We start from the raw sequence: 25,592 nt of genomic DNA on the forward strand, positions 1-25,592 counted from the left end.
TATTCTAAGAGGAACAAGTTTCTTTCAATTTGATTTTAATGGGAATATCAACGAAAAATACAAACTATAATTTAATGCACTATAATGATATTGGATACACCGTCTATTGTTCAAAAAGATGTCACTAAAGCATTCTTAATTACAATTTTTGTTTATAGAATAATATGAAAACTCGTTGAGTTCATTCTTTATTTCTTTAAGCTTTGCAGCTCATCAGATTATATAAATTAAACATAGTAAAGTACAGAAGTGGGTATTTTACAGGAGACTCTATTACATACATAAATATGAAAAATGACATAAGTAAAGGGGAAAAGAATCAAAAGAACAACATCTAAAGTTAATTACATATATCGTTTCTTAATTTCATACATAGTAAATGTATTTGCCGAGGTTACACATATCTTTAAAATTTTCGTTATCAAACAATTGCAACAGCTTGAACATCGATATACCCATAACACATACTTCCAAAATTTTAAAATTGAAAAAAAAAACCTTTTTGCAATAAGAGGTAATCTACCTAACTCTGCATACATCAGCAGCATTAAATGAAAACCTTTTTACACCCAGGGTTTGCTTACAAAAATCAAGATGCAGTTTTTCAACATTGTTACCTTTATGAGAGCCTCAAATTTCTGATGCATTATTAATAATATACCACCAACATAACAATCAAGGCGATAATAATGTTTCATGATTAAGTATCATGCCTCTAATATTTTTTCTAAGTGCAAACATTGCCTTTCTACCCTGGTCAGATAATTGCTTTTCAGCTTTTGTAAATTTAGTATTGTATTGGAATATTATTCCCAAATAAGTAAATTGTTCCACGATTAATTCTAATACGTCATTGCCAATAAACCATTTCTCGTTACATTTGATTTTACCCTTATTTCTAAAAACTACAGTTGAAATGCTCCATCATTGAAGTTTAACTTTATTTTTTAATCAAGTATTAAAAGTGACCTTTATAAATATTTCTACACCAATACATTTTTTTCCACGCACTCTTAAATATATAACCAGAATTAAAATAATTGATTGAAAATAGGTCATTCATACGATGTACAATTTCGTTTTAATTTTAGGTTAAATTTCAAGATACTTTGTAAAATAGAAAGAATTCGGATTTATTTTAACCGAATATATAAAAGCCCCCCCCCCCCCCCCCCCCCCAAACAAAAAATCAATCGTAAAAGTTAGGAAAAACCCAGTTTAACTTGAAAGTTAAAAATACAAATTACACTCGCATTGCTTGTACACATGAACGAATTTAAAATAACCGAAACAAAACAAACCCCACCCCCCAAAAAATGCATTTGTGACACATCAAGAGAAATCTTCGCGTACAGGTGTTGTATGTGAGAAAAACAAATTGCATATGTTCTTATGTCTATTCAAGTTCAAAGTTAACTTTTACTCACAACAACCAATTTAAATACAGAAAATTAAGGTTTGGGGGACTTGCCCCTAACCTCCCAACTTTTATAGAGCAGATCAATTGATCGAAATAAGCTTCAGATAAAACTTATAGGTTTTTTTGTTTGTTAAGATTTTTAGGATTAGCCCCCCCCCCCCCAACCTCAACTTTAAAAAAAAAAAAAGATGTCAAGTTTCTGATTCTATCAAGCCAGAAAAGGTAGAAATTGATTTATTCCTGGTACAATTTGGTTTCTTTAAAAAGCCAAATTTATACATTAAGGCAGAGCTTTCATGCAAACATTAAATTTTTCTGTAACTTTAATTTAGTCCAATTTTTCTGTTGTGTATAAATGACGAATTCATAGGAAACTGCCAACTCATCACCTTAAATACATGAACAGCATTAAAACCTACATTATTCTCCTGTGTGTCAATTTTTATCAATTGTTTCTTAAAACCCAGATCTAGATTTCAATTTCAACTCAAATATATATATGATATTCAATTATATATACCCACAATTTATTGCATACGGCCGTCAAATTCACCAGATTACATCTAAGTGTATACGTTTCAAAATTTCCTGACGTCAATTCGAGCACCATTGTTTCCGCTCCCAGCTTGGTACTATATAAGATCCAATAATGCGTGCAAACTCCAGCTACCAAAGAATTAATTTGGGTTGACAATGCAATCTTTTTTTAATCGCCAATTGGAAATACCTAAACGATTGGTATCGCGTCTTTCTCAGGGGAAGGTGTCACAGATACAAAAGAAACTGATAGAAATACTTTTATGATTAATTTCATGGCATCCTCTTTCAACATAATCAATTATACTCTACAGCTCAATTTATATGGCTCTCAGTTAACTTGCATATTCCCGATTTTCGGTGCAAAAGTGTAGCAGGGCGCCACCAATTTAAAGGGTATCTGTTTGCAACGCAGGATAAACATGTGTTTTTATATACTACTATGAAAACCATAAATGCATGTATCGTAACATACATATATCTATTGTTTTTGAAAGTGCAGGGACCAGACTTACCCAAAAATATGTTGACAAGCTGAAAAAACAAATTTACTGTTATATAAATTTTGCCAAGCATAACGAGATGTTCTGTTGGTGGTGCATCATTTTCCACGAATTCGGGAAGCATGCATGCATGCTTGCATTACACTAAGTAAACTGTAAAATTGATCGATTTTAAATTTGTTAGTAAAATGGTATAGGTTATAGTTTATATTTTTACATTGTAAATAAATTTGAAATTTAGTAACAAAATTCAATCCTCTCTCGACCTGTGACAACCTGAGGGCGATAGTGTTACTACCACGTAACTTTGAGTTAAGATAAAGTACGTTATTGTCAACATGGAAAGGTGGGTCGGTCGGGTTGCGCTTGTTACCGGAGCCTCGGTGGGGATAGGAGCGGCCATCACAAGGGCTCTGGTCAAACATGGAATGAAAGTCGTGGGCTGTGCAAGAAACGTTCAACAGATCGAGGTAACATATTGAGTATTTCATGCAAGCTGGAGTCGGCAATGTTATTAAATCCTGTGGCTAAAGGGCATGTTGACCCATGGGCGCGCTTGATTTAGCTTAACTAGGTGTACACCAGTGTGCACCCGGTGTAAACATTTTGTATTGTATATCAGGTGCAATGTACATGGTGGCAGAAAAGGATGGAGTTTTAACAGAGAATCTGCTCATCAGCGACAATCCGATGCCTTTTTCTGATATAAATGCATTGGAATAAAGACATTTCAAATTTAACGGCTTTCACTGTACAAAAGACAACATACGCGACTTTTAATTCGTTATATAATTTAAATCATTTGTCAAGTTTACAATCATAACATTCGTCCGCCATTTTGGTGTTAAGTGCTACACCCAAACACACATGCCCCTGGCTCGGTGTAGAAAAGTGTTCTTCCGATGTACACCTTTAGAAACGCTACATCAATGCAGAACAACACGGTGTACACCTTAATGGAAAATCAAGCACGCCTGGACAGATAAGCTCTAATTTTTTTTTATTAATTGCACCTGCACCACTGTAGGGTTTTAGTAATATCAGTGAATACGTGTAGAGAAATTCCGGACATACGAACAATAATACATGTATTGCCTATCGGCTGAGCACTACAAGTCAACTGCTCATGCAGTACCATTAGAGGGACCATGCCCATGGGCCATTACGCTCACTTGGATTAGGAAACCTTGGAGATAGTTTCTCTTAGTTATCCTAAGTTGAAGTACGTGATGTACATGTAAATTGAACTCATACATTTTCCATTAAGATCACATCTAAAATTTATTTAAAAAATGAGGTATTCAAGTTTAGACCCCTATGGTAATGCACAGGCTTGTGTTTTATATTTGCTGCATTTAATGTGATGTATAATTTTCAGTCAATACGTGATGAACTGAAGGCTGAAAAGGGTCAACTGATTCCAATCAAATGTGATCTCACCAAAGAAGAGGAGATCCTGGCAATGTTTAAGCAGATCCAGAAAGATCTAGGGGGTGTAGATGTGTGCATTAACAACGCTGGACTATCACACTGTGCGCCCTTGCTGTCTGGTAGCACTGCTGACTGGAAAAACATGTTAGATGTAAAGTACAACTTATTTTTCTGCTTCTATTTAAATTTATTAAAAGTAATTAGCTCTTGGGTGTTGAATTTTATCAGGATTTGTTTCCTTGAGAGAGAGAGAGAGAGAGAGAGAGAGAGAGAGAGAGAGAGAGAGAGAGAGAGAGGGGAGAGAGAGGGGAGAGAGAGAGGGGGGAGAGAGAGAGAGAGTGAGAGAGAGAGATCATTTCTAAAAAATATAACTAAATAAGTTATCAAGATCTCCTCCACAAAAAAGGATGATAATATCATGTTAGTCTTGTGTGATATGTATCAAATTAAAAAGTGTATGATAGAAGAATTTTTTTCACAGAAATGCATGACTGTATTCAAGTATCAAGGATTTAAACAATCCATTATTGTAGGTCAATGTACTGGGTCTTTGCATATGTACCAGGGAAGCCTTTCAACAAATGCAGAAAAACAAAGTTGATGATGGTCACATAATTCTCATAAACAGGTAATTGATTTTATATTCATCCAATATGGAGAGGGTGAACATTAATTTTACGTTGTATTGTACATAAAATATTAGATAAAACTACACTACACCACTGCACTTTAATCACAGGGGGGAAAATTAACATTTTGCTCTAACCATTTAAAACACGTAAAAAGTGACTTTGTTGTTAGGTTAATATGTATATGAATGATATTTATTTTTAGCATGTCAGGGCACCGTGTAATTCCAAATGCAGCGGGTCATTTCTACTCTGCTACAAAGTTTGCTGTATCTGGAATTTTGGAGGGCATTAGGAATGAACTTCAAGAGCTGAATTCTCACATACGGGTTACGGTGAGATATTAACATTTGAATTATATACTTTCGAATTGAGATTACATGTGTATCTACATCTTCATATACAGAGAAATATACACATTTTGTTCTCTTTATGATAATATGTAAATCAGTATGCATATACATTCCATGGATTCTAAAACTAATTAAAGAATGAACTCTCAAATACGTTTCCGTTTGTTCAAAGTTTTGAATTTTAATTCATAAGGATTTAAGTAATTCTCATCTGTTTATTAGCTGTTTTATCATTTAATTAATCATATTGAGTATATTTCTGCACATGCAGGCTATAAGCCCAGGGATGGCAAAAACAGAATTTGAAATACGCAATATGAAAAGTAAAGAAGAAGGGGAGAGAATCTATGCAGAATATAAGGTAGATAAATCTATTTCTCCTTGATTTTTTTAACAGTCTGTCAGTCCAGGGTTAGTGGCTACAGAATTCCAGCAAAGAATGCATAAAAGTCCAGAAGTTGGGAAGAAAATTTGTAGTCACTTTAAGGTAAGTACTGGTAAAATAAACAGTGTCTGAATTAATGGCATTTACAGGTTTAAATGAATTGTAAGAATCTCCCATTTTACATTTATGTAAAAAAAAGAAGAAGATAAATTATCTTAGATGTCTTAATCTGCTTTTGAATGAATTGTAAACATATTACACATGCATCCCCTTTTCAACACAATTTTCACTACCCACCTACCTACCTCCCTCCCTCCCTCCCTTGTAAATGTAAATGTGAAATGTAAGTGTGAAAATTTATAAATCCCAGGTGAAAGTAATTTTTTTACAGTGCTTGGAAGCAGAAGATTTGGCTGATGCAGTCATATATGCATTAAGTGCACCAGCACATGTTCAGGTTAGTGTCGTAATTTGGACATTCAAGTATATTCTTTTATTTCAAGAACCACATAACTAATGAATTTATATCAGTTTTGCATATATATCATGCAAAATATGCATAATATTAATATTCGAATGATATTACTGTTTAAAAACATTAGATATACATTTTTGCATGTGTATTATGTAACGGAAGAAGGTACAGCTTATGTCAATGTATGTCCTACAGTTTAAATGTTGTTTACTTCACATGAAAAATACACAGATAGTATCTTGAACATGCCTGTGTATAGCAGCTTTATAAAGTTATACACATATATCCTGTTACTAAAGAAGAAAACTGACTTCAATATTTTGTCATATTTTTAAGATGTGATCAAAATGAATAATGGCACATTTTCTCATGGCTTGTGTACAACAAAAAATTATGAATACGCATGCATGTAAAATATTATGTAAATTTCTATTTACAGGTGCATGACATCTTGATGAGACCAACTGAACAGAAATCATAAATCAAAACTGAAAAAAAGCGACGAACAATTATGTGATTGTTGACAATATAATGTCAATTTCATTAATAAATTGTTGGTTTTGAATATTTTTGAATATACATGAGCATAAGCTTTACTTACTGAATACGCATATTTATTTAGTATAGTACATGTATGAACTAATAATAGAACAGTAACTGTTTTGTTATTCTCCATTGCTGAGAGGAGTGTTTTAATAGTTTCCTCTGTAGTTTTTTCTTATTCCCCGATTCTGAATCTCAGAGAAGTGAAAGATGATATCCATAAACATATGAAAACGGCCCCTTTTTATGCAAAGAACTGTGGAAAATGTACCATGCTTTTGATAAAACAAGAGTGAATAAACATGACACATCGTGATTACAGTTGTTAGCTTAGACCGTTTTTCTATTGTAATGATTGACGTATTATCGATGATTTTATACACCCTGTAACAGGGATTTTCGTTTTAATTTAAATGAATAAAAATGAACAGTCAGAATAGGGGTGGACTTTGGTACAATAGGCGATGTGTACATGAATAAATTAAGCTGATCGGGCCCAACACGTGTATATATCACGTGACTTAATTTGTCGCCAAAGTCTTACCAGCCAGGGGGAAACCTAGCAACCAGAGACGACATCCGTTGACAATACAACTTATAAATAATGTATTCTCATAAATGAAGGTAGATAGTATGTAAAGTCACGTCGAATACGCCTATCAAAATCTATGTCACGTGACATGCGTGTCACAGACGAGTCATTTATTTCAGAATTGACATACAATGATCAAATGTGCAGCCTATGGAGATTATATGTAAACATGTCAAATTTAAAATAGTAATTCGTAATAATCTTTTTTTTGCCAATTTACTTAGGGCCGTATTTAACATCATCCTTTATTTGAAATTCTCGAAGGAAATCTTGATATCAGTCTGGCGGAAGATCTTTGTGTTCAGTTATGATATAATACCAAAAATAAATTTATGTAATAAATAGTTGATGTACTTCAGTTGTTGAACATACTAGATGAATTCAGCAGGCTCTCGATTTAGTTATGGCATTAAACCTAAAAGAGAGTACAATCAAAATATACTGGTACTAGTACTAGTACTTCTTTGAAATTAATTTTTATTTATGTTGAAATCTTAACAAGTTTCAACTTACGCAGAACAGTAAGTAAAAAATATGAAAATAAGAGGAATACATGAATGTGATATATAACATATCACTAAAATTAACACGATGTAAAAAAAAATCTATTTCAAAATCTGAAAAACAAACTCTTAAAAAGAATTTAATTTGCATTACGTATACATTAAGAAAGAATATTTTGAATGTCTGCATGGGCGCACGTGTATACACGATAATTTTATGCGCTATAATGAGCATGGGTACACCGTCAATTGGTTTAGAATGTCAGTTAGACATTCATACGGGTTTTTCCCTTGTGTATTTCTTTGACAAAGTAGCTTGTGGCAAACAAGATAAACTGATTTAATGTGTTCATAAATACTGGTAATTTTATCAACAACAAAAGGCACAGCTAGATTGAGACTTATACCAACGTCACACTTTATAAACAAATAATGGAGATTTGTTAACTCAATAAAGAATTCAAACCTCTGTTACTAGAATGAAACTCAATATTTGACTTTCAAATTTTGATAAAGCATCATCCTTAATGACCGTTTTAGACATTTAAAATGAAAAATATAATATTTGAAAAAAATTGAGCTCAAATCGTGTCTAAGTCTCTTTAATCAAGTATAAAATGTGACTTTTGAAAATAATCTATATAATGTGCTAGAATAACTACATCCATACATATTTTTCTTACATTTTTAAATATAGTATTATGAATAACTTCAATTTTAATTTTAAGATGATGAATGAAAAATAATGTCAATCCAATATATAAATTTTCCTGTATATAATGGCCGATGTGAGTAAGAAAAATGCATATTCTTATTTCTGTTTAACTGCAAACAACTATTGTTTAAAATTTTGATATAGAAAATTCTGGAGGAGCTTTTAATGAAATGAAAGTTAGAGATTTTTTTTTTGCTTTTTAAATTGTTAAGGATTAGTCTCCCACCATCGACTTAAAAAAACCCACCGATGCTAAATGTCCGATTCTATCAAGCCAGACTAGATGGAAATTAATTTATTCCTAGAACAAAATGTCATTAAAAGCGTAGCCAAATAGCTTTCATGCAAACATAAACAATTTCTGTAAATTTAATTGCATAAAAATTATGCCACTGCATAGGAAACTGCCGACCCATTTTATATTGCATCACCATAAATACATGTACGAGGTGTTCTGTTTTCATTTATCAAAAATCGGTGGATAGGTACATAATCATAAATCAATACCTAGATTTCGAAAATCACTATTGTACCTTTATATCTATTTTTAGTAAAAGGTACTTTCCGTTCAACCACGCATGGGTGCTCCTCGTCTATTTTTTAAATGACGAATGATGTTTGTACATGTATAAGTTTACCATGTATGTTATAGAATTGACTGATCAAGATTGATTTTGTAGCAACAAGGGTAAACAGGGTATGCATGTATAGACTTGTCATTCGTCATTTTTAAAAATAGACGTGGAGCGTCAAGGGCGAAATAGTATGAAAAGGCGCAATTATTTTTAGTAAAATGTACTTTCCGCTCAACCAAGGGTGTAGGCAAAACAACAGGAAAAGGTGCCATATCTCTTTGAATTTTGGTCACACATTTTTTCTCACTTTGTGACAAGGAAATAGTGAAAGGACGTTATTGTCAACATGGAGAAATGGGTCGGTCGGGTTGCGCTTGTTACCGGAGCCTCGGTGGGGACAGGAGCCGCCATCACACGAGCTTTGGTCAAACATGGCATGAAAGTTGTGGGCTGTGCAAGAAACGTGCAACAAATTGAGGTAACAAATCGAGTGTTTTATGCAAACGTTGTAATTGATGCCGGTGTTGTATAGCAGTTTTTCCCTTATAGTAGCTTTTCCCCCGGAAAACCTACTATATAGTAGCCTTTCCCCCCGGGGGAAAAAGCTACTATAAAGTAGCTTTCCCCCCATAGTAGAGTTTCTCCCTCACGTTTTTGGTTCAGATTTTATAAAAAATATTTATGAAAATCCAGTCAGGATTAAAATCAATGTTTCTACACTCTCATGTTGCATACATGTATATCTGCATTCATCTGTACAGGTTAAGTTTCGTTTTGCCGATTTATTATTTTTATAGACAATGCTGAAAGTTGAACATGTGTGTAATGGAATTACACATAGAACTTAATTTAGGTAATTTATTGAAAAAAGTTTTACAAGTTATACACTTATATGCATAATTCTGTGTTCTGAAATTGTATAAAACGAGAATGCTTTAAGAATTTCTTGATAAATTTATCAGACTGTTTGTCTGTTTGTGAAAATTTTATCCAGGCTAAATCTCTGTTTTAGAGAAATTTGGTTTCCGATGTTTCAGAGCCCGATTTTAAAATCCTATTATAATAATTATAGTGCATATTCTTTAGGGTCCAATGTCTCATAAACCAGAGATGACCATATCACCATATTTTATCGTGGCAGTGGTTTACCACTTGAAGATGACTCTGAAAATTTCAGCTCTCAGGGAAGAGGCCCTTGAAGTTTCAGGGCCCAATGTTGAAAACCCCATTATAATGATTGATTAGTGTTCTATAAGTGGTGACCCGAATCTCGAATTCTAGAGATGACCAATTAACCATATTTTCACAGTGATAGTGGTATACCACTAGTAGATGACACCGAAAATTTAAGCCCCCATGCAGGGTAGGAGCCTTTGTTGTTTTCGAGCCCGATGTTTGAAATCCAATTATAAAGAACATGTATTTTTTAGGGCCCCATATCTCAAAAACTATAGATGACCACATGAACATATTTTTACGGTCATTTAAAAGTAAAAACATCATTTAAAAATACACAATCACATATATTTCTTTATTAAAATGATTGAAAATTACGTTTAATTCTGCTGCTTTTTTTTTTAATTAACGAACAAAATTTTTTAAAAAGGTACGCGGGTAAAATTCATTATTCTTCAAAACATTTAATCAATTCATAAGATGACTAATGATATAATAAATAATTAAATAAAAAAATTAAAAAAAATAAATAAATCAATGAACTTTTATTCATAAAAGGAGAAACCGAAAAAAAAAATAACCAACCTAAGCGCATATACGACTTTTTTACTTGTTAGTTGATTAGAAGAACAAGCTTATATTTTAAAAAAAAAAGTCAGCTCATCACAATATATGTGTTGGTTGTTGTTTTTTTTTTTTTATTACCCTTGTTTAATTGTTCGAAGAAATAATATGGCACACAAGTAAATCTTTATTGCAAAAATATGAAACAAATAGTATAATTTTGTTAGGTAATTGAATCGTATATCTTGATTTATATAGCATCGTTTTCAAAATTGTATATTTATAAATCACGTTGCAAACTTAAAAGTGGAAAAATTAGCAAATACTGAGTGACAATATAAACATAAGGTTAGTTCAGGCTCCATTTCACATTTTCCAAAGTAACCAGCAAAGATACCGACATTGTTCTGGTTGTGAAGACATTTCATTGTTTTTTAAAATGTTTACATCATAATATCTCGCGTTTCGTAGAAATGTGCTTAAAATATGAATATGCGTAACTTTAAAACGAAATTGTAAACACTAACTTTACACATGCTTTTAATACATAATTAAAATACCAATAAACCATCAAAGTAAAACTAAAACATTTCAGTTTCTCATCATATCATTGGATCCTGTCTCCCGTTTGATATTTAGAAGAAACATATAACTGTTTTTAAGATCGTCAATTCTAACGGTATTAATTTAAAATTGACGAAGGGATTAATACATTTCCACTTTTTATTCCCTTCCTCTACGAAAGTAAGTCAAGATTGGTCAGTTAGTTCCCTGGGAGAAGCTTATACATTGATGGTAATACATTGGAAAATTAGATTTCCAAACCGGCGTATTTTCACTCAAATGTGTTCTCACGTGTTCATAACGTCGAAGTCAAAACTGTAGATAAGCACCGATTAGATGAAAAAGATTCGAGGTATTCCGCCGAAATCCGTGTAAAAGGTGTTCCAAAAAGGGGTGAGAACAGGTGAAATAAACGATGATGACACATGCATGTTATGAAGGCGCATGCCTTAGTTCATATTTGGGGTTGGAAAACCATGTATTTTATTCTATGTATTAATAAATGCCATAATTATCCTTTTTTGTGAGAAATTAATATCATATCAGTTATTGCAAATTATTGTCACGAATGGCCCGCAATAAACATGGCCGGAAAGTAAAAATGGGGGAAAATCCACTATATAGTAGGTTTTCCGTGGGGGTAATCTGGCTATAAAAAGGGGGAAAGCCCACTATTTAGTCAGCTTTCCGTGGGGGAAAAACTGCTATATAGCCATTTTTCCGGGGGGAAGAACTGCTATATAGCCATTTTTCCGGGGGAAAAGATGGCTAGGGGGAAAAGGCACTATATAACACCGGTCGACAGTGGATCATGGTTGACCAAGATAAATAATACGAAGCAAGCTCTAAATGTTCTTTACAATGAAAAAAGTATGCATTGCATACTCATGGAAATACATGACGATTGGAGCAATAATTTGGGCTATCGGAAAGTCAAACTGCCAAATAATGCAGTATGTAGAAGGCCCATGGACCACAATGCTCACTTGAATTTTATAACAAAAAATCGATCTCGTTTATATGTGTATTGGCAGGCACGTAGCAGTGATGGATGGGGGGCGGGGGCAGACTTATTCGAAATCTTGACAAGCAAAAAAAAAACCCCGCAAAACTATTAACAGGTTCTTTTCCGTGGGAGGAAGGGGGCTTAGTTACTTTAAACTTCTGTTTTAATGTCAAAGTTGTTAATTTTTTCTGTAATTCGTAAGTGGATGAACTCCTTTAAAATTAAATTTTCTATATCTAATTTCAAGCAAAATGTTTCTTGCATAAAAAGGAGGTGCAGGTCCCCCTCACCCTCTTCCTCCGATGCTGCATGCCTCATTGGCTTCTCTTCACACCCAGAACCGTCGGTGATTGTATGTTTTTTTTAAGCGTAAATAATGCTTATTGAAGGATATACAAGTCAGTTTTCTATGGAGTGAATGCAAAAACTGCCTTTGTCGTTTCAAGAAAACCCCTGAGTTAATTTTAAAAGTTGCTTCAATTGCCATTTTGTCACTATATTTATCAATGAAATCTCAATTTAGAAGTGCTTTTTCATTTTAAATATTAATATGTTAAATTATTAATTTCAGTCTATACGAGATGAGCTGAAGGGTGAAAAGGGTCAGCTGATTCCAATCAAATGCGATCTCACCAAAGAAGAGGAGATTTTGGCAATGTTTAAAAAAATCCAGAAAGATCTAGGGGGTGTAGATGTGTGCATTAACAACGCCGGACTATCACACTGTGCGCCCTTGCTGTCTGGCAGCACTGCTGACTGGAAAAACATGTTAGATGTAAATTTCAATTTTTTCAAATTTTCTCTCCTTATTTTAAAGCATTAGTTCATGAGTACTGTAATGAAAACATCAAGATTTGTTTTCTTTGAGAGAGAGAGAGAGAGAGATTGAGAGAAAGAGAATCTTTTCGAAAAATATGACTGAATAGGTTATCAAGATTTTTTAAAAAAATAATGACTGCAGCATGTCAGTCTTCAGCTGTGTTGTATATCTATTGTTACAGTGTATAGGTTAATAATTAGTAGTTATTTTTAAAGAAATACATTACTGTATTAAAGATTTAGAATTTAAACAATCTACTGTTTTAGGTTAATGTACTTGGTCTTTGCATATGTACCAGGGAAGCTTTCCAACAAATGCAGAAAAACAAAGTTGATGATGGTCACATCATTCTAATGAATAGGTAATTGATTTTATATTCATTCAATGTAGGGAAAGTGAATAAGATTTTTATAACTTATAATTATACATAAAATATTACATGAAACTACACTAGACAATTGTCCTTTATGGTTGTATGGGACGCGTCCATATTATTACGTGATTCCTATCGAAATAAACCATAAAATGAAGTATAACATTATAAATGTTTTATTTCCCAATGTTGTTACCTAACAGCGTAGTGCAGTGGGTTAGAGCATGACTTGCAAATCTGTAAGTCATGAGCTCGAATCTCGCTGGGGCTTTTACAAATTTTACCTTTTTGAAAATTTTGGGTCAAAAATTGCATAATTTGAAAATTCTAAACCGGTGAAAATATTTTGATTATAATGGGTTTTTTTTAAATTCAACATTAATCTCGACAGGTGTCCCATACCACATTAGCCACAGGGAAAAAAAACCATTTCACACCTACACTTGGATACAGTTGGAAGGAATATTTTATATAGTTATATATTGTTATAATCAATATATGTAATGATATTTATTTTTAGCTTGTCTGGACACCGTGTCGTTCCAAATGCAGAGGGTCATTTTTACTCTGTCACAAAATGTGCTGTGTCTGCAATTCTGGAGGGTATCAGGAACGAACTTCATATGCTGAAATCTCACATAAGGGTTTCGGTGAGAAACTGGGGTTTTTAATTGTACATGTATACTGTCGAATTAAGAGTACATCCGCATGTACAGAGATATATACAGATTTTCCTTTCTTTCTTTATGATTTGTAAAATCCATATAGATTCCATGGATTCTGAAACTAAAGAAATGGACTTATGTTTAAATTCTTTTTGTTCAACCTTTGAATTTTTAATTAGAAGGATAAGTAATTCTAATCTGTATACTAGTATTACCTGCTTTATCATTTAATCAATCATATGGGGTATATTTCTGCACATGCAGACTATAAGCCAAGAGATGGCAAAAACAGTTATTTGAAACATGCAATTTGAAAAATTAAGAAGAAGGGAAGAGAATTTATGCAGAATATAAGGCAGATAACTCTATTTCTCCTTGATCTTCTTAAATAGTCTGTCAGTCCAGGGATAGTGGCAACAGAATTCCATCAAAGAATGTATAAAAGTCCAGAAGTTGGGAAGAGAATTTGTAGTCGTATGAAGGTATGTATTGGTAAAATAAACAGTGTTTGAATTAATGATATTTACAGGTTTAAATGAAATGTAATCATCCCGTTTTACATTTATAGAGAAAAAAATTGATGAATTCTCTGAAATGTCTTGATTTGCTTTCCAATAAATTGTAAACACATTACATCCCCTCTCCATTTAATTTGTACATTTTTACTTTTTTTATACAAATAATTTATTTGTTAAAAAAAAGAGAAAGATATAAATCCCAGGTTAATCCATCTTCGCTAGCCAAGGGTTTACGATCCACTCTGCTCCTCTACAACAGAGTGGATCGTAAACCCTGGGCTAGCGAAGATGAGGTTAATCAAGGTCATTGAAATAAGAAAGGTTCCATATGTATATTCAAAACATGATTATCATAATGACTGTGTCTTAATTAATTGAAAAATGCAAATTATCATTATGCACAAGAGTCAACCTTGATCAATATTGATACAGTGACCACTTTAGTACTTGAAGCACAGACTTTTAATTGATTTTTCAGTGTTTGGAAGGAGAGGATTTGGCCAATGCAGTCATTTATGCATTAAGTGCACCAGCACATGTTCAGGTTAGTGTCCTAATTTGAATATTTAAGTATCTTCTTCTATTTGAAAAACCACACCAGTAATGAATTAACATCACAGTTTTTGCATGAATATCATGCAAAATTTGTAGGATGTTTTAAAGAAATGATGGTTTAAAACATTAGATGTATGATATTCCGATGGAAATCATTTCAAAATCACAGGAAGTTTTTGCACGAAATGTGTGTGTTACTTTACGTCTCTTTCTCATGCAAAGATTTTACATGAAATTCATGCAATATAACGAAGAAGCATGCATATTAAATATTACGTAAAATTTCTTTTTCACAGGTTCATGACATCCTGGTGAGATCAATTGAACAGAAAACGTAATTCAAACTTAACAAAGAGACAAGCAGTTATTTGATTGTTGACAATATTAATATTATGTAATTTCGGAAATTAATTGTTATTTTTGAAAATTTCTGAACGTACATGACCATGGGGTTTTCCTAATGTATACTCCTATCTATTTTGTATAGTATGAATCAGTTTAAGTGCATGGTTCTCTTGAACAGCAGAAACTGTTTTACTTTTTCTCATTACAATAAGTGTATTTCAGTAGTATCACCTGTAGTATTTTCTTATTCCCCCGATTCTGCTAAATCTCAGAGGAGTGAAAGGATGATATCCCTAAACATGGAAACGGCTCCTTTTTATATACAATGAACTATATACAAAACCAACCATGCTTTTGATAAAACAAGAGTGAATAAGAGTAATAAATGTAAACATCCTTGTTACTGTTGACATCTTTGATAATTTTTTATTGAATTGATTGATGCATTTTCGATGATTTTGTACATTCTGTAAAGATGAATTTTGTTCTGGTTTGTGACTTATTCAAATAAATAAAATTGAACAGAATGGGTTGACCTTGGTACAGTAGACGATATGTATTGTACATGAAACAGATCGTTCAATAGTCTTTTACAATCCACGTGACTATATATCGTCAAATTCTCACCAACCATGGGGAAACTTAGTAATTAGAAAAAATCCGTTGACAATACAACTTACAAATGATTAATTTCATAAATGAAGGTATAGTAGATGGCATGTAAAGTCGCGTCGAACACGCTTAATATCGAAATATATGTCACGTGACACGCCTCGCACAGACGAGTAACACTATGAAATAAGTTTAGCGCGTTTCTATTTATTTTAGAAGTTACACAGTGATGTAGAATTTTCTCTTTTTACATACAGATTTTGGTAAAATACATTAAAGTAGAAAAATGCATGTACCTCAGTGTGCTCGTGTGTATTTGAAATTTCAAATGTGGGGGGAGCTAAAGGTCTACGGGGAGATTGTATGTAATCAGCGTACCCCTACCATAAATATTGATTGTGACATTACTTATTTTTTAATCATGAAGAAATATTCTATCTCTCTAATTTTACCACTCTTTTAAAATTCTGTTTGCCACTGTTTCATAATCTTAGAATCTGAAATTATGTCTAAGAAACTTAAGCAAAATGCATTTATATTTTTATTAAATACCACCAAACTATTAATTTAAAAGTATAATACACAACATAAAATCGCAGCAGATGTAATTATATATAATTTACAGTAATATGCCTAGGCTTTGTGCCTTTCTTAATATATGCATGTACGTGTAATTTTTAAACATAGTGCTGTAAAACGAGAAAATTTGGCGCAAACATATTTACACAAGTGCCAATACATTCGTGCAATTAAATGTCAATGCTCGCACCTCTTACCTTAAAGAGGTTAAATAAAATTTCTTCTTGTTTGATCAATTGTTAATTCTGTGTTTACATAAGCACGTGATTTTCAACACGGCAACATAAACTGTTGTTGAGAACAATACACTTTCAAATCGTCAGTGAATAGGTATAAAAACATCATTTACTGGCGATGGGCTATCATTTGTAAACAAGTTTGAGTATCGCACTTTTAATTTAACGTAGCGACTGAGATAACACTAGAAATAAAAGTACATGCGAGGGAAATCAAATGCTATTTACTCTAATCCACATGCTATATACCTATGCTATTGTATATACAAATAGAGTTGTCCCTTCGGAATAACGTCTTATTATTCTTATTATTAATCAAGTACTGATAGTACTGAAAAGCGCTAACCCAGCTTCTGTATGTATATAACATATATATGTATATAACATTTCAGATTCTGTATATTTCCTCATCACTGCGTGGCAGCCCCTGCAATGATGTATGTAAGCCCCCTTCATTAAATTCACAATACCCCGTACATTAGATTCACAATAGCCCGTGCAGTTATGTGCATAAACCCCTGAAACTGGTTTAAATGATGTATACTTCTGCTCATAGGGGGCGGTTATTCGATGCATCGGAAGTAGAAGTCTAACGACAATAAAGCGCTGAGTATGCTTAGCGCTTTAAAAAGGGGCTGAAGTTATCGTTTTGTAACTTGAAATTTCATTCAAATGTAGAAAATCGTTGGTGCACTATTAATTTTAGGTCTCAAGGGCAGTTGGGCCAAAGGCGCTAAAATTTGTACAGCGCCATACTTTCTCGTTTTACAGTATTTAATTTTTTTCACTTTACATGTCTTACACTCAGCAACAAAGAGATTGTCTTTGGAATCCATACACAATCCCCATGGACGCTGTATATCACAGTCGTCAATGTAGCGGAGGAACTGTCCGTCCTGCTCAAAAATATGGATGCGGTTGTTCCAATAGTCTGCTGTCAGTATCCGACTCTGGCTGTCGGTAGTGATACCGACTGGACAAAATGATTCATTGGTAGTAGAAGAAGGACCAGTGTAGGTAAACCGGAGTTTCCCGGCCTGATTGACCACCACTACTGCCCCGGCTCTATAATCAGCTACGCAGATGTCAAGGTTCTTGTTCTCGCTGATATACTTGGAGAAATCGCCAAGTGAATAAAGCGGCTCACCATTATCATTTGATTGAATGCTTTGTTTTTCTTTGAAGTCTGGGCTTGAGTAACGCACGACTTTTACTTGTTGATAATCATCACTGTCGATGATAACAAGGAAATCGCCGGCAGAAGAAACACATATACTACGAGGTCTCCATCCCTGAAGTTTGGCAACTCTCTGCAACTTTCTATCTTTCGATATGTTCACTGTTCTTTCATTGTAATCAGTATAAACTGGATACCCACTTGTCACTGCTATGGCCCCTGGTATGTTTCCTGTTTTGGTTTCAAATGACTTTACTAGTTTTCCCTGGAGATTGACGAGTCTCATGATTTTTTCATTTCCATGCGTCAAGATATAATCATCGCTTAGACAAGAAACGCCATGTAATTCACTTTGGTTACCATACTCGGTTTTTATTTCTGTAATGATCCGTGGTTCCTCAAGGAGTGGTTTTTCAGAGGGAAAGGTCTCAGCGTCAGGGGAATCTATTGTGTAACCATCATTATCGCATGTTATACAAAATGCTGACAAAGCACCAAACTGCTGATAAAGCTGTTCTTTATTTATCTTCTGAGAAGTCAAGCTTGGTAAAGATATTTTGAGTTTAGGAGGCAATCTTCTGAAATCGGCATTCCTGGATTTGTAAGCAAAGACATGAGAGGCATCATTGGAATTAAGCAAACCATTCAAATCAGTAATGTTTTGAGTAATTTTAGAAATAGTTTGTGCTATTTCGTCCTCCTGCCTATTTAGAACAGCCAAGTATTTTGAATCTATTTTATCAAGAGCAGATTTCAGTTTTTTCAAAATGTTATCTATTTCTTTTCGCAAGTCTTCTTCTTGTTTTTCTAAAGCTATTGTCAACTTTTTAGAGTTGGTATTGATGTTATCTTTCTGAACTGAAATATAAGAGGCAATCTCTTTATATTTTGGATAAATGGATAGCTCAAACTCTTTTAAATCTCTTCGTATTACTTCTTTCTTATTTTCAATGTGTTTTAAAAACTCAACAAATTCATGGCCTCTATGATCCTCTGAAGAAGCACATGTTGCACATATAGGAATGTCACATAGTACGCAATAAAGTTCACATATTTTCGAGGAATGTTTTTGACACTTTGCTGTAGATGCACGCATCTTAAAGGGCACCACCTTGTGGTCTTTAAATTCGCTTGAGAGATGTTCTCCCTCACATTCTTTACACAGATGTATGTGACAAATGTCGCAGTACATAGGTGTAACAGGGGTCTTACAGAGATGACACCGTAACACATCCTGGGCACAGCGCTTGGGATCCATTGTCAAACACGTTCATTCATACTTTGAATAAAAAATATAGTTGTAAAAACAGAAATTAATTAATACAGTTAAATGATCGAAAATTGGTAGGTCTACAAAAATCAGGTTTGAATGACGAAGTAAATAGATAAGGCATGTTTTCTATAGAAAATTAAAAATTAAGATAAAATACGCAAAATTCAACGCAGCATTTACAGATATGCAAAACGAAGGTTTGAACAGGTTAAGCACTAGATTGAAAAAGTTAAAAATACGCAGTTTTGTATACACACAAGTACCAACATGTATCAACTAAGAATCAATAATCGAAAATTTAAACACTTACTTGCTAATGCAATCCAATCCAATTGCAGATCTTTCAGTTCCACTTATGATCCAAAGTTAATAACCCTAATTTGATCAGAAATAACGTATAATATGCTAATATAGTTTTATTACAACATATATGGAATAGATTTGGTATCAATACTTACAGATAAAAAATTACAAATCTCTTCAACCAAAGATTTATTTTGTGAGGTATCTTCACAGAAGTCTCTTTTAAACACCACGTGATGTGTTAAGGAACGGGTACTGTGCTATAAAACTGCTGAGGTATTTTTTGCAGATATCTTTGTGTTTCGTTCGTTTTCTTAAGCCAGCTTGAATGTCTCAGCCTTATTGTGTAATGAATACAAAACTGCTTTAGAATCAGCATTTTTTTTCTTTTTTTGTTAAAAACTGCATCTGTAGTGTTTAATGGGGTCAAGGACGCAGGCTGTTTGACGTTTAAAGGGCAAACACCATTCCTATTTCATAATTATATGTATTCTGCGCATGCTCAAGCATAAAAGTAATCTGTAGTAGCAAAACTTCTTAACCATTCTTTACTGAGTTTTTAAAAGCATATTATCATATACAGCGCACAAAAGCGTGACCATGTATAGAATATGGTAAGGATCTTGTTTACAAAGAACTGGGAACTCTTCATCTGAACAGTGTTTCCCTTGTAACTATATATACCAGCAAATAAAAGATGCACTACAAAGAATAGAGCTGTCGGCTGTGTGATGTGATTGTAGAAATTTTTTAATCCAATTGTAGAAATCCTAGACTTCCTTATGTTGGCCTGCTATGGGTAAATATATAAACAAGATAATATTGTATCAAAAAAAGAAACATCATGCAAACTAACATTTAACAGCAAAATTTTAAATCAAAACAGAATAACAAATTAACATAATTTGTAGATTGAAAGGTTGATTGGTTGAGTGGTTTACATTTAATATCATTTTGGACTTTTCTAAAGCCTCTATATTATCTTTAAGAGTAACAGAGGTATACGTAAAAACTTTGTCAAATAGTTAAGAAACATAAAATCATGGTAAAAATGATAATTATATAAATTAATGTACAAATTTGGACATATTCAATCCTGTTGTCTCCAGATCATAGTATACAATTGTTTTGGCGTTACCAACATCTGATGGTCTAGGAATTACTGTGGAATCATTAGATTTCGTGGTGGCTTAATTTTTGTGGATTTCGTGGGAATAAAGACACTGAATTTGTAATTTTTAAATAAAAAAATCTCTATATATATGCACAGATTAGAAGTAAAGACGTTTTTAATTTTTATGTTCATATTTTGATGCAAAGAACGCATAGTACATAAAGTTACATTTGTATTTTACAGCAAAAAATAAAATATTAGAACGCAGTGTGAAGAAGAGACATTAATATTTTATTTATAACATTTAATATTTCAGTTCAATCTTAATTACTACTCAGTACTGTGGTAGAATGACTCATTACAGTCCCACTTTTTGGAAGCCGCTTTTTATCAGCTCGGGGCGTTTTGACATGTTATGATGAGTGTTAATTATCCAGTTAGCGTGTAGAGGCTTCACTGTCGATGTTCTTAGATCAACATTGGCATTCCCTTGACCGTCATGGTCAAGCAATTCTAAAACTTGGGTAACTTTACCTTGTAATCGTAGTTTACGGTCACATCCAACGGCTGGAGCTTATCGGTGCACGCGCCTGGGACATACGGGGCTGAATGTTGTGGCTTTTTAATTTTTCACTTTAAGAATTCGTGCGATGAGCGGCAAAAATGTCGAAAAAAGCAATGGCCTTCTGGTTGATTCGATTTAACGGAAGTTCCTTTCTAATCTCGTTAAAATATGGCACGATCACTTTATCCACATATCGCAGCATCGAACTTTCACCCCAGTGAATTTTGGTAAACGTGATATCCCAATCAGAAGGAAACTCTACATTTTGAGGTAGACAGCGCTCTGTTTTTCCTGCATATATGAGTTGCGGGGGAAGTAAAGTTCCCGATTTCGTTATTCCTAAAAGAAGTGTTATCTGCCGTTCATCATCAATTTCGGCGACTGTAACCTGCTTTAATCCTTTTTCCTCCATTGTCCACTCACCCCCGGGAACGAGCTGGCAGCCAGTTTGATCCCAGTTGATAATAAGAGAATCCGGGACAGGATACTCACTCACCACATAATTGACTTTTTTCACAAATTCACATTTGTATCGTCAAAATCACTTAGTAAAGTTTTAACAGTCTTTGTCACTTTCTATTTCACAAAACCCATACGGCGCATTATTAACCTAGCAAGATGCTTAGTGATTTCGATGTGGCCACCAAACTGGGATAATTTTTTTTTCTGTCGAACTTGGTCACAACGGGGACCGCCATAACGATTCTCAAATTGATAACACCGCCGTTGAGCCGTTCTTGGCGGATCCAGTTTTGTACCTCACTATCCAAGGAACCAAACATCAGGGAGTTTCCTCCAAGGGATTTTGGAAGAGCAGCGAGATGTGAATCCCCTTAAAAAGTAATGCATCATATGTATTGCGTATTCATATTATTTTTTACGGAGAAAAGTGCGACAATGCTTAATGTAATTTAGTATTTACGTAATATAATGGTAGTTTAAAAATGATTAAATAATATGACATACCAGATGCTTTTCTTGCTCTTAGATACCGGTCTCGAATGCTTCTTACTGTTGATTCAGACACCAGAATACCAGATACCAGAATTGGCCATAAAGCGCCTTGTTGCCCTTGCAACACCGTCTTCCACAGCGATTCTGTCAATTTTAGCCCTTTGTTCTTCGTCCAGGTTCTTATATTCATCCCGCTTTTTTTTCCTAGGTCTCGAGAGAGGACTATCGGTAGTACTACATGTAGTAATAATAGCTTCAGCTGCATCAATTGCAGCTTGGAATATACTGCCGCTTCCCGAGGTTCTGTACAGTCAGACCAGGAACTGTTGGTGCTGTTGTTTTGAGTTTACCTGTAGTCAACCGCTGTCTCTGCGACATCTTCGAGAAAAATGACCAATATTGCCCACCAAAAACACATTGTGGATAAAGTATGAGTCAGATTGGGCCAAGGGGAGGGAAATCTACACCCAAAAATTGAAAGTCACAGGACAAACTTGGCAACTCTTATGTTTTCCTCACCTTCTCTTACACACTGTTTACATAGTGGTATATAATAAGATCATACCTTTGGCTAAATATCTATATGATCAATCAAAAATAGACATACATGTACTCTTATTGAATTGCTAAATAAAATCACCTAAAACATTTGATGAGTAGCTGTCACCCTCTCTGACTTCTTGGCTCCTAGTTTCTCCACTCCTTTCACTTTTTATTTTTTGACGTTGCAACTGTGCAAAAAGAAACCAATCTAATTGTTGTCTTGTAAAATGACAAATGAATAGATTTTAATTATAAACAATTTCTATATATTTTTACTAATGAAAAGGTTTGATCATATACATACATGTATGCATACATGAAATTTAATATTATAACTATGGTATATTTTGATTTTTGTTGTTGTTGTATGAGCTAAAAGAAAATTGGTATGGAATTCGTCTATAATATTTTTATATACCTTGAATTCTTTTGTTTTTGAAACTTTTCTTTTGCGATGAACATCTCTGTCTCTGATGGAGGTTAGCAAAGTTGTTGCTGACCCAGGTATAAGTCCAAGCTTCTAATGAACCTATAAAGATAGCACTCAATTATCAAAACAAGAAAATGAAAATTAATCCATGATTACGTGTACATATATTATTGATTTTTGTGCGAAAAAAAAGAAAGAAAATGCTCCTCTCAAAGTTTTAATACGGCTGCAGAAAGTCTATGTCCCAAGCTTCCACTCTCACTGTAGTGCTTGTCTTTTGGAGCCTTAAAGCTTTCATTGCAGTTGCTAGAGTCTAGTCTGCTTAGCTTGCGGGGATCAAGATCTCTGAACAATGTCAATAAATCAGTTTTCGTTTCTCATTCTAAACGTTAAGGGAAATTTTGGTTGCGAGAAGGGGGGGGGGGCAGTGCTCCCACTGGACCATCTAAAAGGTACTGTTAGCAAGCTCACAAATGATACCCCCGCTAAGAAAAAACATCATAACTCACGTATTTCTCTATTAGAGAATAATGGGTGCTTCTTTTTCTTATAGTGAGTCAAGACAAGACAGGGTATATTTACAGGTCACAAGCAATCTTTATGTCAAACTTTAGCTTTTACTCATTTCCATAAGTACAAGATATGACACAGACAGGAATTAAGCATTTTTTAATATGACTTTGAACTTGCGCAACTGACCCTGGGTCAAGTTCATGACACATCATCGGTCATAAGGAATCTGGCTATAAAATAGAAACTCCAAAGGTTTCTCCTTAGGAACAAATCATTACACACTCCCAGGTCATAAGCAATCTTTGTGTGAAGTAAGAAATTCCAAAGTAGACCGGAAACAAATTTTGCACTTTTCCTGCCAGTGACCTTTACTTTGTCAAATGACCTTGGGTTAAGGTCATGATGCTTCGTCAGATAATAAGTAATATTTGTATGAAGTAAAAACTTCCAATGTTTCTCCATCAGAAAGATATGGACCGGACACGAATTTTTGCACAGACAGACGGACGGACAATGTGATTTTTATTTCCCCCCCCCCCAATTTATTTTCGTGGGGTATAAAAATCCTTTTCGCCCGTGTTTTGCGGCACAAAAAGCGAGCTATATTTTTCAATTATTTCTATCATATCACATATAAATAAAATGTATGATTTGTATGCACATTTGAGTTCTTTTCTTGGGTTCTAATGATGTCTTTTCATTGGCATTTGTCAATTTGCATCACTAAATGATTTCCAAGTGGTAAGGTATCAAAGTTTTTGAGAAGTTAGATACTGAATTTCTATAGATCAAAATTTTAGGTTATGAAAAACAACACTTTTTATATAGTGAAACAAAATCTAAAATAGCTTTATGTACTCGTATACATAAAAAAGAAGACGTAGCGAAAGCCATAAAGACTTTATTCATTTCTTCTGTTCTAGACTTTTTTTCAGATCGGTCGAATAGTTTTCGAGAAATCGTGTGCACAAAATTTGGAAAAAAATAATATGTACGAAAACAATCAGGATAATGTAAAAAAAATCGTTTATTACTTAAGAAATAGGTGTGGCAATGAGTTTTCCACATAGATATTGTTACGATCGACAACTTAGCTTCTATAATGCATAACAAAATCTTCATCGTTTTAAGGTTATTTGTAATAGACTTTACGAGTTGATTGGCCCCAAAATAAAGGGGCCAGCCCTTTTTTCATGGTTTTGTTAGAAAGAACTTTTATTATATATTCTTAACAAAATATCAACTGATAAAAAGATATCGACCGAAACGTCCAAAAATTGTTATTCAAAATTTGTACCCAATTTCCGTTGGAAACGGAAGACCTTAATAAACAGTACGAAAACAATAAGGTCTTCCACTGGAAATGGAAGACCTTAATTATCAACAGAATCAGTACAAGGTCTTCCGTTGAAAACGGAAGACCTTAATAAAAAAATTATGCGATACAAATGATCGAAATTCATACAATGCAAATGGAAAATCACACAATACAAATGGAAAAATTATACAATAAAAACACAAAATTATACAATGCATATAGAAAATTATAGAATACAAATGGAAAATTATACAACACAAATGAATATAAATACAATACAAATGGAAAAGATTGAATATTGCAACGTTTGACATGCCATATTAATATCACTCCTCATATTTTGATTTCATTGCGCAGATTATCATTATGTTCAAAATGAATATGATTTTATTTATTTTATCATCACAGAAAGATTACAATATCATAATTGCACAACAGTCATAAGGAAAATTCATTTAAATTTAACAAACAAGTTTTTCTGGCAACTATTTTTTTTGTGCGGAAGGTTTTTTTTTTTAGACGAAAATTACAAAAAAATAAAAAAAACAAGCAATTTTATGAATTTTCAATATACTTTTCTTTTCATTATACTTTAATAATTATTCACAATTATAACATTTGATAGGTTTGTAACATATTCTATAGGTTCTGTATGACACGTACAAAAATAAATCTTGAGAGATTGATAGACGTTTAGTATAAAATCGTTCAAATATATAGAAAATGTC

General features: G+C 33.4%; 3 protein-coding genes across 4 annotated transcripts; 2 read left to right on the forward strand and 1 right to left on the reverse strand.

Moving 5' to 3' along the window:
- Positions 1-2,757: 2,757 nt before the first annotated feature.
- LOC105332739 (dehydrogenase/reductase SDR family member 11) lies at positions 2,758-6,592 on the forward strand. 2 transcript variants are annotated; one of them, XM_011435419.3, is made up of 7 exons: positions 2,758-2,930; positions 3,839-4,042; positions 4,425-4,519; positions 4,726-4,855; positions 5,145-5,234; positions 5,650-5,715; positions 6,173-6,592. In XM_011435419.3, exons 1-7 carry the CDS (start codon positions 2,799-2,801, stop codon positions 6,212-6,214), a joined length of 759 nt encoding a protein of 252 aa, XP_011433721.1. In that variant the 5' UTR covers positions 2,758-2,798; the 3' UTR covers positions 6,215-6,592. The 2 variants fall into 2 exon arrangements, with proteins under 2 accessions (XP_011433721.1, XP_011433720.3); XM_011435418.3 differs by lacking the exon at positions 5,145-5,234 and adding an exon at positions 5,271-5,360 and having other exon boundaries at positions 2,762-2,930.
- Positions 6,593-8,707: 2,115 nt separating this feature from the next.
- LOC117680536 (dehydrogenase/reductase SDR family member 11) lies at positions 8,708-15,776 on the forward strand. Its single transcript, XM_034457113.2, has 7 exons — positions 8,708-9,139; positions 12,543-12,746; positions 13,058-13,152; positions 13,685-13,814; positions 14,222-14,311; positions 14,826-14,891; positions 15,199-15,776. Exons 1-7 carry the CDS (start codon positions 9,008-9,010, stop codon positions 15,238-15,240), a joined length of 759 nt encoding a protein of 252 aa, XP_034313004.2. The 5' UTR covers positions 8,708-9,007; the 3' UTR covers positions 15,241-15,776.
- A 141-nt stretch (positions 15,777-15,917) lies between these two features.
- LOC105332737 (B-box type zinc finger protein ncl-1-like) lies at positions 15,918-20,235 on the reverse strand. The gene is made up of 3 exons (XM_020069109.3): positions 19,583-20,235; positions 19,435-19,499; positions 15,918-19,130 (listed from the first exon to the last, which is right to left on the reverse strand). Exon 3 carries the CDS (start codon positions 19,107-19,109, stop codon positions 17,343-17,345), a length of 1,767 nt encoding a protein of 588 aa, XP_019924668.3. The 5' UTR covers positions 19,110-19,130; positions 19,435-19,499; positions 19,583-20,235; the 3' UTR covers positions 15,918-17,342.
- Between the last annotated feature and the right edge of the window lie 5,357 nt (positions 20,236-25,592).

Source organism: Magallana gigas, chromosome 7 (assembly GCF_963853765.1).
Source record: "Magallana gigas chromosome 7, xbMagGiga1.1, whole genome shotgun sequence".
Classification (NCBI taxonomy): domain Eukaryota; kingdom Metazoa; phylum Mollusca; class Bivalvia; order Ostreida; family Ostreidae; genus Magallana; species Magallana gigas.